At 38.3% G+C, this 15,400-nt stretch overlaps 1 protein-coding gene across 1 annotated transcript; it reads left to right on the top strand.

Moving 5' to 3' along the window:
- Window positions 1-1,603: 1,603 nt before the first annotated feature.
- RB195_017458 (uncharacterized protein) lies at window positions 1,604-15,010 on the top strand (the record flags this gene model as incomplete). Its single annotated transcript, XM_064184465.1, has 9 exons — window positions 1,604-1,736; window positions 3,265-3,378; window positions 7,210-7,331; window positions 9,907-10,033; window positions 11,447-11,600; window positions 12,901-12,973; window positions 13,215-13,357; window positions 14,352-14,487; window positions 14,882-15,010. 9 exons carry the CDS (start codon window positions 1,604-1,606, stop codon window positions 15,008-15,010), a joined length of 1,131 nt encoding a protein of 376 aa, XP_064040346.1.
- Window positions 15,011-15,400: the final 390 nt, after the last annotated feature.

Raw genomic sequence — 15,400 nt, forward strand, 5'->3', positions numbered from 1 at the left:
CGATATTGAAATCTGAGGGCTATTGGGAGTCGATTGTTGCTGTCGCTACACACTTTTGCACTCTTTCACTCGATTACACACTTCGTACAGATATGTACACACGCAAAGATATACACGTGAGATCGCCTTGCTTCATGTGATTTCCATAGCGGTCTTGAACGAATTCGTTTCCCCCCAAATCTCATCGTAAACACATGAGAGAACGCCTACGACATTGCACCACTAGTTATTGATCTGCTGCAGTCGAAAATCAACAAAATTAGATTATTCTTTTCTGCTTCCACGTCACTACCACTACAATTAATCTAAATACCTTCTTGATATTCAAAAAAAAATCGGTGATCGTCTAACACTTTTTTCCTTCCAATTATTCCCTTCTTTAATCTAATCGATATCAAGAGCAAACATTAGAGTGGTCTGATCAGCTCGTCGCCTCGAATGTTATGTGGAAAAACTTTCAATTCTTCCGCAATTTTCCCACGCTACGATATTTTCCCTCATTTTTAGCTTTTCCATGGTAGATTCCATCAACAACCACTCGTAGTTTATCAATAGTTGGTCGGAGAAGAATTGATTTCTGTCTCGAACTATAATTCTTTCATAACTTCTCCTTAATTTTCCCCTTTACTTTTATTAAATTTACTGTTAGAAGTGCAATCTCATTTGGATCGATTTTGAAAGTCGTGTTTCTGGTTTGCTTCTTTAACATTTCCTAAACTTCACATTTACCGTCGTATCTGTATGATTTCGGTGGACTTTTTCGACAAATCTGAATATGTGTTCTAGAAAAAGGGGGCTGCATTTGTTTGTAGAACATAGTCGCTCCTGCGTGCTGCGAATATTCATTCCAAAAGAATATTCAAACTGTTGAGCTCTATTTAATTTTATTTTCTTTTAACTTCAAAAACAAGAGTTGATCGGATAGGGTTGCTGTTGGAGTGTCGATATTTTTCATTGGCTAAAGTGGATCTCGATTGTTAAATTTAAACATTCTACCTCCTTTTTCCTGAATATGAAATGTGGCAGCGATATCGTGGTCTATTGTCGTGGAACGATCTATGCTTTGAAGCAGGTTTGTTCTGAGAGGGGATGAGGAAAATTCCTAGACTTTTAACAATGCTACGAGTGTTTGCGATTACTAGTCCTTCCTGCTAGCTGAAATCGATGGTATTATCCTGCTAGGTAATGCTAACTTCTTTGAAAATAGTCTTGCCCGACTAGTTCTTCTTGTTAGGTAGGTTTTCACGCATTCTTATTGTGTTTCGTTAGAAAAAAAGGCGTGTTCATGACGTATTCAAAAATGAAAGCGTGGTGATTTTTTGAAACTCTCGTTTCTGAGGAACTCATCAGATTAATTTCCTATCAGTTGTCATCAGTTTGCACGAAACTTTCGTTGATGGGAATTACATTCCTAATTTATTATTTTCTATTGTTTAAGTCGAATTTTCGCAACGATCTGTTTCTTCATGTAGAAATCGTCCTTTTTCTCCATTCTGCTTATCATTTCTTGTTTATGCCTTGTTTTTAATGTCTGGTTAGCCTTACTCCTTAAAACATATTTTAGTGGATGTTCAGCTGACTAACAACACCTACCATTTCTCGTATGAGTTCTGTAGGAGGCGGAGTAGCGACAGATAGAAGATCAGCCACCCAGATCAATTTCGCCCTGCCTACTGGCTCACAGTCACATACAACCATTATCAACGAAACGGAATTTCCATCATTGGGTGCGCGAAGTGAGTGATTTCATTAATGTCTTTCAGTTTTTTTTTCTCCTCCCTCTTTGCAGTGAAAATTTCGAACAAATACTACGGCATACATTCATCATGACCTGTTCGTGATGACAATAGCCATGTCAGATACCCTTCGTTCCGAGCTATAATTGTCATTGTAAAGCCAGTTTGTTGTCATTGAATGGGTCTGAAAGTGCAAGAATCGGTTTTTGAATTCTGGTGGCAGTTAGTCTATGTTATACAAACATATTGAATACCTTCTTCTTGCGCGAGAATACTATCTTATAAGGCGTAGGCTAGTTAAATTTATACGAAAGTAGTTCAATCCTATCCATACGGATTCTGCAGTGTTTTAAGAAACTTATCACCTTTCAGCTAACTTAGTATTGCAGTGCTGCCCTGTGTTCAGTTGAAGTATTCACTTTTGAGATTCTTTTCTTTGAAGAACAACGTTACAAGATCAGACGAAAAATCACTGATATTTTTGAAAATTCAACTGTTTCTTTGGAACCTTGGTCGTTTACAGCTCTGTGCGCCTGCAACATTTTGTGCTCGTAAATAGACGTAAAATCTCCGTAATTCTACAAAGAGTTGTAAGTTCAATGATAAACTTTGAAAATGAAAGGGTTGAATCCGGGAAAAATGTAGTTGGGGTGGGGGGAGGGGGTTTGGGGGCACTCAGTGGCGCCCTTATTTCCCGAAACTTACATTTTTCTCTTAGTAACTTTAGTTTACATGTAATAGATCCTCTAAGACTAATGCTTATGGCTTAGGGCCCCAACTGATTTGATTATTTACTTCGAGAAATAAGGACTGCGTGCTCACCCCCTCCCCCCCCCCCCCCCAACTACATTTATCCCCTTAGATCCTTGTCAGTAGCATTGTAAGTTTTCGATTGGTATTACTAGAGTTGCTCATCGAAAACTAAGTTCTTAAAATACCGTTTCCCTCACTTCTGATGTGATGAATACATTACCAAATGATTTTTTTTGCTCCGATAAAAGGCAATGTATTACGAATATTTCCCAAGGGTGTATTTTGTAACCCATACGAATTCTTTCAAGTCTCCATGGCCTCCAAATGAATGTTTTGCACTTGAAACTTGTTTCAACTTTTGTCCAGCTTTGAAACGTGCCCTTTCTTCAATGTTAGGAGCAGTAGTAGTCGTTACGCAATTATCGTACAACTATGGAGTTATTATTAGTGCTGCGATTTTTCTTTGTTCTCCCATAAATTATCAAGGAAATTGCTCAATGGGGTTCGGTTGAAATTTCTAGCGCAAATTGATCTGGTGCTGAAACGCTTTTTAAACTGTGTTGTAAGAAACAAGCTCCATAAGAATTTAGAGATTTCCAAGGTGGAATCCTAATAGAAAATCCTTTTCATCATTTTTGTTTATGGTTTCTAATTAATTTATTAATTCAACTAATTGATGCCAGCATGTTATACCAGCTGGCTTTCGAGCTTTTCACAATTGTTGAGGCTTTAGTTCTGAAGAATAGAACACATATTCTACACATACAATATTTAGGCACCCCGTCCGGAGGCGGTTTTTCGCCTTTGCCAACGACGAGTGGTAGTAGCTTCTCGACAAACCAATCCCCTTTACCGTACAAGGACCAAATCAACCATCGAGCGAACTATGGTGAGAGCAAATACTGAGATACTGGTTTTTTGGAACTAAGTGTTTTCTATCTCTCAGAAATTATAATGGATAAGAAACACGACGTTATTATTAAAATGGAGAGTTTAATTCACATTATTTCAAATAAATACAGTGATAGTAAGTCTTCTGGGAAATTATGTGACTTTCTATCTGCCGATCCTGCCTTACCATGAAACGTTCACGTATTTTCAGTATCCACGTGATTTCTTCCCCTTCAAGTAGCTAATGAATATCTTCCCTGAGAAATCAATAAGTATGATCACGTGGGAAGGTTTGGCTCACCTATTGTGCATGCCACTACCAATGAACACTACAGGTCAAATAAGATCACACAAGATGGAGAAAAGACGAGGTCATGTAAATATGTGCATGTATAGCTCGAAATGTGTACTGTGGTCTACTTTTCATAACAAATGGATGTTGTACTTTGTATTTTTGAACGATTGTCGATCATATATGTTCGCATCAAGAATGGTTGGTTGACCGAAGTGGACTTGCGGTTCAGCGATTGCCGATATCAACAGTTATTCACTTGACAAATTCACTTGACAAGTGGTGGCAACTCAGTACCTTCTTCGGGGATGATTAACAAAGTAATAATCCAAAGAACTAAGAACTAAGTCTATCCACGTCGTTACAGTAGACACTGAGTTGGTCAAAAGCCTACAGTGTATCAATAATCAATAGGAATCTGGCGCGGTTACAAATGCTTGCCCGGTTAATATAAGTACGTTTGCATGTGTACGTTTTTCTGTAGGGTCATAGTGTTTATATCCACGGTGGTCATTCAAACAGGTTCAAGTATGGATCACGGTACAAAAACGTAATTACTTTTGTAGGTTTTTGATAAGTTATCGTTGAGAATGTTGCTAGTAAGTCATGTTGCAAGTTTGCTTTTTTGACGTACTTTCTCTTCATTTTTCTACATGAACTACTCTTTTTTGGTCTTCGTCTGTGTTGTTTTTATTTTCAAAATTGTTGTGTTCAAAATAACAATGAGAACCTAATTACACAGTAGTGGAGAACTATGAGCTAACTTCTTCGTGAGTAGATGATAATGTGATACGTATGATTTAGATAAGATTGACACTTCAACATGGCTCGTTTTATGGATGAAAAGGGTGAGAGTTTGAAGAAGGGGAATGTGCGAATCTCAGAATAGGTCACAGTGAAGTCTAGAAATATTTCATAGGATTACAAAAGTTTGGTTTTGGAAAAGTGCATTAAGCATAAAGTTTTTTCTTCAAACATGACGTATGAATTAGTTTCCTCAATTTCAGTTAGAACTATGAGTTTTTGTTCTGCTTTATTCCTTCTTTCGTTTACATGCACCAGTTTGGATGTGATAACGATATGAATTTCGCAATTCATGCAGTTATTGTTAACTCTTGTGATTGAAAGTTGTGATTGACACTTGTCGAACTGCATAACGGTAGTGCTTCTCACATCACAACAGAACTGAGAAGAATCCATTTTGATTGGATTGCTTTGAAAAACTGTTGTTACTTCTGTTCAATCGGCCTTGTTGATTGCTCATCTCCAGTTAAGCGTTTTACTTCAAGAAACACAATATAAACTCGCTAAGTCCATAAATTAAGGATTTAAGATGAACGACTCTATTTTTGGTTTTGTAGAAGTTCCAAGCTATGGAAAGGCTTTTGCAATGTAAAAGTAGTTGTTTTGTCATCATATAATCGCCGGTAATTGTGTTGTTCCGGTAGATCGCAATGCGTATATACATCCATGAATTATAACGTTATTGTTAGGATAAACTGAATGTGGCAAAGAAAACATCATTGCTGGTAGTGATTTACGTGCTGGACACAACAGACGAATACGGTGGCAAATCTCTTTTCTTTCTCGAAGAACATGAATACTGGCGTATATAGTTTAAGATTCTGTTCATATGAACCCGTGCAGTGTTTTCGTTTTCGTTATCGACTCGCGCTACGTTGTCAGTTACATAATTAGTGGAGGTTATATAATATAACAGAGGTAGCTGTGCAAACATTTTCACGTGGGGTGGTGTAAGGGATTCAATAGTAAACGAACTTTGTACTGTTTATGGTAGCATCTTTGTTAGGAGATGTTATATCTGGCAGTCAGAAAACTGATGAAATGAAAAGGAATAGCTTGGAAAATGCAGCCACGTCTAAAACTCTCCTAAAATAGGAGGAATGCTGAGCATTGAGGTGGTTGTCGGGTAGAATTCTACGTCACCCCATTCATCTTCGTCTTAATAGAATTCCAATTTTTACTCTCAGTTTATAGTGAGTTTCCTAGTTGATTTCATAAGTTTTTGAAACGATGTTGTGATGAGTCTTCACGCAGGACAAGTGTTTTTTATACGGTCAGGTCGAAACGAAATGAAGATCGGTACAGCTACGTAAGCGGCTGCGCTCTAGGCGGTGCGGTGAAGCTTGCGGTTGGGATCGATGTGGGACCTCGCTGCAATTCGCAGTGGTCCCACATCGATTCTAACCGACACCTCCACCACGCCGCTTCGAGAGCACGCGCTCATTACACCAAGTTTCATGTCGTTTTGACCTGACTATACCTTAGACTGAGATAGAAGTGAATTTCACGATGTAATGGCAGATGTGGCTATGGTCACGAACAGCAGCTAATGTATTGATTACGTTGATTAATGATATCTTTTGTGATTGTGAGAATCGGATTGGCCATAAACGTCTTGCTGATGTCAGCGATATGCTAAAAACCGGGGTACGAGATCGTAGTTGCTCTTTCGCCACAGAATTCGATCGTTTAGTAATTCCTTTCATCTATGGTACATAACTTCTTATCAATTTCATTTCACCTAAAAAAGGATATGGTGGTAATTTTTAACTGTTCGCTAGCTATGTCCTCTACACCTAATGTGAGTTGGGCGAAAATTTCGCGAATTTTGTCATCTGGTCATTGTTTTGCTGGTTTTTTTTTTCGAGCTTTCTGTGCTGGTTTTAAGAGATTCATTGTACTGGATAGTTTAGTTTAGTTTAGTTTATACCCTTTCTTCGCTTGGAAGCTGTTATTTCCTCGTTAATTGTAAATGTTCAAAATTACCGCTGAAATGGTTATATTAAGTCATTCTGTTTTTGTTGTATCAGTTCGTTTGTTTTCTATGTTCTAAAAGAACTTCTAGGATTACAATTGTGGTGGATTAACTCCACAGTATTGTACTCCATTTTTATCAGAAACAGAATTTTCTTCTCTAAAAACTGCTCATGACAGGCAGGTTTTTGCATCTGATTCAGGTGAAACTCAGTTAATGATTAATTAGTGTTCGTTTTTTGTTATTTCTTATCGGAAAATTTTGTGGTCTTGAATAATAACCTTCACTATGCTTTGTTTTGAGTCCCGACCTTTCCAGATCTTCCGTTAATATGAATATTCGATAATATTGCATTATTTTTTGTGTTTCAGTTGACGAGTTTGTTTACTTGAACACTCTCATAGGCAGTTTTTCTTTGCATCTTCACGGACTTTTCTGTAGATTCAAGAAGGTACCGTAAAAAATCACTACTTATTTATAGCATATTGATTTCATCTTGATAAGAATAAAATTCGAAAATTGGTACATTTGAAAAAAGTCAACTGCTGGAAGGATTTCTTTCTTGGTTTTTTTTTTAATTTCCACTTCACAGTGAACTTATCATCTACAGTGATAGCGGTTTTAAAACTGATTATTATCGTAGCCGTAGCCGTATTATCATAACACAATTTATACTAGCAGTGTATCCTTTCAATATGGTGCCATTTTTCTATTGTCACACTGTTCGTGAATTTTCAGCTGATTTCCATGTATTGCAGCGACATTGATGCGTGGCGTGGAAGCGTCATTAAATCCTGAGTTTCAAATTCAAAACGAAGACTTCCCTGCGTTACCAGGAGCGTCACCAGGCGATCACCCAGCTCAGGCACCTGCGTCGTTAGTGAGTTGTTATGTCCTTTATTTGCATATGTTGAATAGAACAGAGTTTAAGACGCACATATTTGCGTCATCACATTGTTTAATATTCGTCTGAATAACGTCATTTCTTCCCTGGTGGTTTTATTATAAGGTGATTCTAACGTGATTCATTTGTTTGTGCGAAGTTTTGTTTCGCTACACCAGCTTAGCTTTGATTTTTTGGTGTTGTTTGCACTGCGTGATATATCGATCTTAATTGAATCAATGGAGAGCTTACCTCTGACGGGTAGCGGGATTGCTTTGTTCGATCTTACTCACTATATTCAACGTGAATTTGTTACTGCGGAGAACCTTGCTATGAAAAACCTTGTTGAAATTCTCGGTGCATTGAACGTGTCCCTTCGTGTTTGATGTGCTACTGCTATGAAATGTGGTACAATTACTCGTCTCAACTGGTATTGCCTGCGTTTCAAACGATCATTCGCCTATCGCCTGTTATGCTCCGCTCTCAGTGTTCCGGAAGCTTCTTGAACTATTGACAATCCACGATTGTTTGCGTATCTTCTGCCATCGTTCATGCTGATTCAGTTACACTCCAGCGTTTTTCATTTCTAACATGCTGCCTTCCGGCACTTAAGAACCTGACTAGCCTCAGGTCTCATCGCTGCCAAAAGTATTTTTCAACTATTTTAATAGGCTTCTAAGTTCTTGCTTTGTCTTTTTCGATTTTTTCTTTTTATTCTTATTCTATTGCTGTTAAATATAGAAAACTAAAATTTGAAAGCGCTTTGCAGTGTTTTCCTTATCATGTGCAAATTAATGCATGTAAAAGCCGACGTAGACACCTTCATGCATTTGTACTCCGTCATCGTTTCCAAACAGTAATGTGAAGCCTTTTTAATAGGTGCATCTTGTGCGTTTAGAACTGCATGGTTTGCAACGTGTTTGTCGAAAATTCTTACATGAACGAAGATAATCATAGTCGATTAGTTGCATGGTAGCGTTTTGCTGCTGTCCAAAGTTGTTGATCCGAATTAGCTATGGCTCATATGTACTTTTGTTTGCTCCACTTTCTATTTTAGAGGAATTATCATTCTATTTCCCTTTAGTTCTACTAATGATTTGCAGAAGTTGATAACTTTTGATGATTTCACAACAGAGCATGTAGGGTTTTTACTTACTCTGTTTGAATCCGCGTTTTCTCGGTAGTAGGTGCCTTTTTAAATATCGATATCAACGATTTATTGCACAAGTCTATTTATGTATTTATGTGGAATGTTTATTTATGTAGAATCATATTACCATAAAACATTGTTCATCAATGTTATTTTAAGCAGGACTATCTCTCCGTTGACAGAAGTCACGTAATCGGATTACATCATTTAGAATGGCTGAGCATCTCGAATTTCCGTAGCTTTTCGTTCTACATTTGAAGGTTCTCTACAAATAAATTTAAAAAATATTTTGTGCTGTGGTGTTAACTTGACCTCTTCTCCAAGAGAATGACCATTTCCAAAAATTTTCAATTTTTTTCAACTCTTTTTTTTTCTTTCTCTGGGGCGTTTGTTCATGAAATTTTATCTGGAAACAGGAGTCGGCTGTACTCCACCCACCAGGCAGTTCATATAGGATATTGTGTAAAAATGAAGGATTCTGCCGCATAATAACGCCCTTCGATATCACCTTATGAAAACACGAAATTTACAATCATATGTACGATGGGGAGAAGTCGGAGCATCCTCAGGTGAAGGGGGTCTAGCTCATGGGGTGCAGCTCAGGTGATGAGGATCCCTTCACCAATCGTCCAAAACTGAAGCGGATCCTTTCGCCAACCGTCCAAAAGTGAACGGGTCGAAGTACTGGTTCCCACTATCGCGTGTGTTTACAATATTATATAGGAGAAATTTGTTTCCCCTTCCAGAATACCATTAAAAATGGATTTGAGTACATAGCATATCTCATTTTGGCCTGAATTGTCATATGCAAAACATCACAGAAAACATTTGTGCGTTTTGGAAAAGAATTTTCTGGTGCTGGACCCAGTCTCTTGCAAGTCCTTAAGTCAAGTCAGTTGGGGAAAGAGTTATGAGTATTTGTATACTACTAAGATTCGTCTTCTGGTGTTGTACTGGTAGAATTTGCTAGTTTCAGTTCTTCTCTTTATATTCCCTCTGCTCCACGCGTAAACATAAAAAAAGTGGTCTAGTTTTGTTAGGAGTTTAGGAGTTGACCTACGTGAGGTTGGCACAGTTTCACATCAAATTCTTTAAGTGAGTTACAGATCAATATTGAGAAGGAGTAATCCATCTCTTCCGTAGATTTCCGATTAAAAATGACATGCATTTCAGAGCAGATTAGATTACATTAAATTTCATTGGTCTTGAAAATTTACGAAGCATTCATTGAATCAAGCTAATGAGTAGATTTGTTCCCCTAAGTTTATTTGGAAAGTCAAAGTGTTTTGCAGTGTTTTTATTTTTCTATTGTCATTATTAGTGATAGCCATTGACTTAGATATATCATATTGCCTCTGGTGTATTATCCAAAATTATAAGTCTAAAATAGTATTCTTTCCATTCATTCTTCTCTGAATACAGATGACAGCTGCGAACGATTTGCCGATATCGTCGGCAGCAGCTGCAGCAGCGACACCAGCGTCAACAGATCCGTTCGGTGTTCATCCAGCTGGAGAACCTGCTCGGGGTATCATCACCCATCCGGATGGTTAGTTTGTGCAAGGATTTGAAACTGTTTCCTATCACTGTTTGCCATTTCGCTTCTTTGAAGTACAGGTAATGCATGTAGAGCGATGTGTTTGTGAGAGAGAAAAAAAAAACTATTTGCAGCGTGCGAAGAGTTGGAATAGCTATTTTCAAGAGGACCTTTCGTTACTGATATTTTTTCAAATTGGTGAAGTTCTTATTCAACTCTAGATAACAGCTCTTCCAAAATTACACTCAAGACCCGGAGAAAATTCAGTTGTTTGAAATGTGAAGATAGTATCAATACTAGACATCTTCAAATGGTGAATTATCGCTTCCTGCATGTTTTGATGGATTGTTTGTTACTCAAGGTACCAATATTCGTGGAAAAATGTTGCGTATTTTGATATGCCGTATTGTAGTTTAAACGGAGCGTATCACGAAACTGACGATCTTGAGCTCTCTCCGGGCAAGTAAAGAGTTCAGAGGGTAGATTGCGATCATAAGCGTGGTTGTTTCAATTACCCCTGATCGTCCTGAAAACCGGCATAGGAATAGCTTGTTTGTTCCTACGAGGTACGTGAAAACGCGTCACTCTTGTGCGTGCGATGGTCCCTTAGTAGCCTATTAATTGGTTTTACTTCAATAAGCTGCTTAGAGATTCTCATTGATTTTCGATCGCTCGCTCGTATACGTGGCGCCTACACAAGAGTGTCGCGTTTTGTGTTCCTCCAAGGAACTGAGGCAGTTCCTAAGCCACTTTTCTGGGAGATTAGGATAGATTGAGTGGGACCACTCTCATATTTGTAATCTATTTGTCTGTCTTTGTCCAATATTTGTCCTCAGAGACTCCAACATCGTCAGTTTCATGATGCTGCCTTTAATTGTATTTCAACCACTGTTGCTTCTACCATAAGCTATTTCTGACTCATTGCGATCATCTTGTTACCAAAAAAAAAAACTAGAATAAAACTAGAATAAGCTGCTGTTCCCGTTCCCTTCGCCTTATGTAAAATACTTCTTCTAATTTAAAATCTGAACAAGTACGTTTGTCAAGTCATATCCTCCCTCTCACTCCACCAATGTTGGAGTATTTTACATCTGACCTGTCGATTTTGCTTTTGTTATTGAATTAGTGAGGTTTTTCGAAAGCACCATTCTATTGGTGGCAACGAAAGTAGCAGTTTTGAGCGATGACATTGGACGTGAACACATGAGTAGATGTTCGGACCGGATGTCTTTCGTTCCAATGCCACTCAAATTATTCAGGAACACCTTAAGGGGGGGGGGGCGTCAAATATGTTCACATTATTCAGAAACTTGAATTTGAATTCGGAATGTTTTGGTGATGATGTTGGCTGTACCAGCAAAGAATATAGATGTTTTCATTTCATTAACAATTTTATGACTAGTATCATTTCCGTGGTTTCTAAAGGTGAAGTGTCGAACATTCCTCCAACGATGCTTGCGGATCAATTCGGCATGGCTGGTCTCGTCACCTACCTGCGCACAGTCGACAATCCGTCTATAGTGTCATTAGCACTCGGCTACGATCTCACCACGCTCGGACTAAATCTGAACCTTTCCGAGTAAGTTCACTCATACGATATTCACTACTCTACATTATAGGCCTATATTTAAATATTATTTATACCTGTTGTTTTCGATGCTGCTTTGATCATGCACCAAGATCTACTAATTTCTAAAGTATTTTCTTAAGTAGTGCTGTTTCGGATCGGTAAGGGAACTCTTCTGAAAAATGTACACATAAACAATATTCATTTTGACTTTATGTTTTCCCCTTTGTTTTAAGGATGTGATGTTTTAAGTGGATGATTCCTGACTGCTTGTAGGTGGCACCTTTCCTTTTGAAATTTAGAAATTACTTCTGCGAAAGGTACATCATGTTACGGTCTTCCATATCTGTATGCTGCGTGATCGTCTCAGCTGTTCTCTTTTTCGAAAACGAGAAAACGAAATGTCAATACCGGTGCGGTGGTTCTTAATTCTTCACCCACGCCATTGCATCAAATTTCTCATGTCTTCCATGTTTCATTCCATATAAATCGAATGTTTTTAAATTAAAGTAGCTCTGAAAGCTGCATAAATTTGTAGCGTTTTGATGACGTTTTCAAATTCTTATAATTGTTTGATCGCAAATTATTCTACAGACGTTGGTCGTAAATTATTCTATAAACGAAGAGTTGGAATTTGACCTTTGTGGTACTGTATGAACTCAACAATGTTCACCAAATTCGTTAACTTCATTTGCTAAGATGATGGTGTTCAGCAAACACATATAAAAAAGCATTTCAATTAGTAATCATTCTTGTTTTCTTTCAAAGGATTCATCATTTTGACGTTTCAGTATAGTAATTTTGTGTCTTTAAACTTAATACTAGTCAACATCGTGATTCTGTTCGTATAGATTCTAGTATAAAATTGCTTTTTGCACTTTCAACGTTGGCTGAGAGTGGTACTTCCGGTTGGATTGTATAAATTGCCTCTTAGAACAGAGGTTTGATTGTAATTGTGTAGATAATGCCTGTGTACTTTGGAGGTTCTCGCACTCGACATTTTTCTGTGACTATTTCGTGTTGTCAAATGACTCACCATATTGAGCATGTTTGTGAGTCATTTCATTGGAGCAAAGTTCCGCAAATGAGTGATTCGTGTGGATGGTAGTTGGATTGAAAAATTGATAGAAAATCTAAATTCATTACCTCGAATTCCAAACTATGTTTGAGTCCCAGTTTTGAATACACCGAGATTGCCCAGTAAATTAGACAATGTTCTATATTTAATGCACATTCCGTTGGCATTAATTAAGCTTAGATAAATTCGTACACAGATACATGTGATTGATTCTAAATCATTTTTTGGTTGCAGACGACATTTGTACACCTCTTTCGGTGGCCCGTGGGCTGACAACCCAATTCGGCCACACGAATTGGACGTGAAAGTGAGTTATCTTCACCGAATCAATCTTTTTTTTTCTTCTTTATTTCTTCCGTTTTACTTTTTCCTTCTTGTCACTTGTTATTACAAATGGTTTACGTAGGAGAATTCACATGGTTCCGATCGATTTTCCCTTGAAAGCGACATTACAATTTTTTAGGGTACTCAATGTCCTTTCCAAACTCCTTTGTTTTACTTTACAGTTGCTAGATATTTGCCACTAGTGTAACTTTGAACATGTTCAGGTACCCGATGATTATTTGACGAATGCTCAGATTCGGGAAAAGTTGCCACCGGTAAAGTTGAACAAATTGTCAGAGGATGTTTTGTTCTACTTGTTCTACAACTGCCCGGGAGAAGTGTATCAATTAGCGGCTGCCTGTGAATTGTAAGTTCTTTATTTGTGGTCTATTATTTGCGTTAATTTGATAGTTTTCTCTTTACGACTCCTCAATTCGGTCCTTGAAAAGAAGCAGTGTTTATACGAAAATTTTCACTATCCGTAGAAAAATGCGTCGACTTGTTTACGTCGGAAAGTTTTGTTGGACATGTAGCTCCGAGAAAAATCGATTTGCTGCTTGCTGTCCCAAAGAAGTGAAGTCTTGTGTTATTTGGAAACCTCAACAACGCAGTGTTCATGTTACTTGAATTCTCAATGGAATACCGCCCTAAGCATGCACGTTCCATCGTGTGCATATGAGGGGGTAGGATTATCGTTGGAAGTGATTGTGCACAATTTTTTGTTTTGTTTTAATGTGTCTACTATGAATTCGAAGACATCAACAATCAATTTTCTTACAAAGCAGAGCTTGGAAGGCGCTCATTTTTTCCATTTCTTTTTCCTCAAACTCAATTTTCTCCAAACTACGGCATCCGATTCAAATATTAGTTTTCCTCTGAAAGACCGCATTCTAATTTAATTCTGAGAACGCTTTGCTGTGCGCTTTATATCCGAACCTCTATCATCTCCTTTTTTGGATTTTTAATTGTTCTGTAGGCAGAGCTCTATATTTTCCCTGTTGACATAGAGCATCGAAGGTTCCAGAGGTAAATTGTAGTGAAACCAAATATTTTTGCCAACTGCTTTTCACAGTACCGAGTTGCAGATGACAAGTATAAACGGAACAGTGTATGTCCATAAATGTACTGCTAAGTTTTTTAGTTTTTTTTTTTAATTTTCAATCACAAGACGCACAACGATTTAGTTGAAGTGAGGTGTAAGTTGGTGAAACGGAGTGCTACTTCTTGTATTTGCTGCTCAGTTAGCAATTCTTGCAATTACTTCAGCCCAAGAAGATTTTTTTTGACTGATTATCTGTTCATTGTCTTCACTGCTAAGAATTTTCTATGAACTTTGAAGTGGTAATACACTTATTGTTTAGGTATCAAAGAGATTGGCGGTTCCACAAAAGCGACGGGAATTGGTTGACACGATCACAATATGGGGGTGTTAAAGAGCAAACGGGGTCATACGAGAAGGGCCAGTACAATGTTTTCGACCCGTTGCAGTGGCGCAAGGTAAAGTTTTCTAAGCTATTCAACATATTGTATATTAAAAAAGTACCTTTTCGTTCCGAAATTTAAGACTTTTTTGGACGCCAAAAGACAGAATTGAAAACTTGTCGTTCATTTGGAAATTGGGTGTTTCAAAAATGTTACGTGAACGTTGTCAACTCCTGAAAAATAGTCCTGTACTATGTATATAAATGGATTCACAATGTTTTTGTTCATCTATTGTTTGGAACCATCAAAGCAAAATTTTGCTTAATGAGCGGGAATTTCCAAAGGAACAAAAGTAGCTTGGAGATAAAAATGATGATCTAAAAGGATTGGGATAATGTTCTTGAAATATTGCTTGGTTAGTTTCTTGCGACACTTTTGTACTGAAGCAAATACTTGGAAAGAATTACAGATCCCAAAGGAGCTGAAATTGGAGTACAAAGAGCTTGAAGAGCGACCGAAATTGCCGGCTATGTTCGGTGGTGGAGGAGGAGCAGCGGCAGCATCGATGGGCACATCGGCTCCGCGTCCGTCGTCGTAGTTGGAGAGCGGCGCGGTGGCCCGCACGTCGTCGTGGGGTGCCTCGCTACGTGTGCTCGATCAGTCAGGCTCTGTCCGCCCGTGTTCACCTCCAATCACCTCCCGCCACTTCATCGCATTGTATTTATAGCGCCACTCCAGAAAATTCTCATGAGCGTTGTGACGTCATCCACGGATTTTCACACACTCGAAAACGTCGCGACCTCGTCACCACGTGTTTATAAGTTCCCTGCGCAGCGTTGTTGTTCGGTTGTGACATCAACGTCTCGCTCCCCACATCCTCAACCAGTCCGTCGTGCATTGTCTCTGATCTTTCGTGTCGGGTACAAACGGCCGCGGCGGCCTTCCTCTTCTCTTTCTCTTCCCGTTCCTCATCTCACCTAATTCTCTT

The sequence above is a fragment of the Necator americanus genome, chromosome II (assembly GCF_031761385.1).
Source record: "Necator americanus strain Aroian chromosome II, whole genome shotgun sequence".
In the NCBI taxonomy this organism is placed as follows: Eukaryota; Metazoa; Nematoda; class Chromadorea; order Rhabditida; family Ancylostomatidae; genus Necator; species Necator americanus.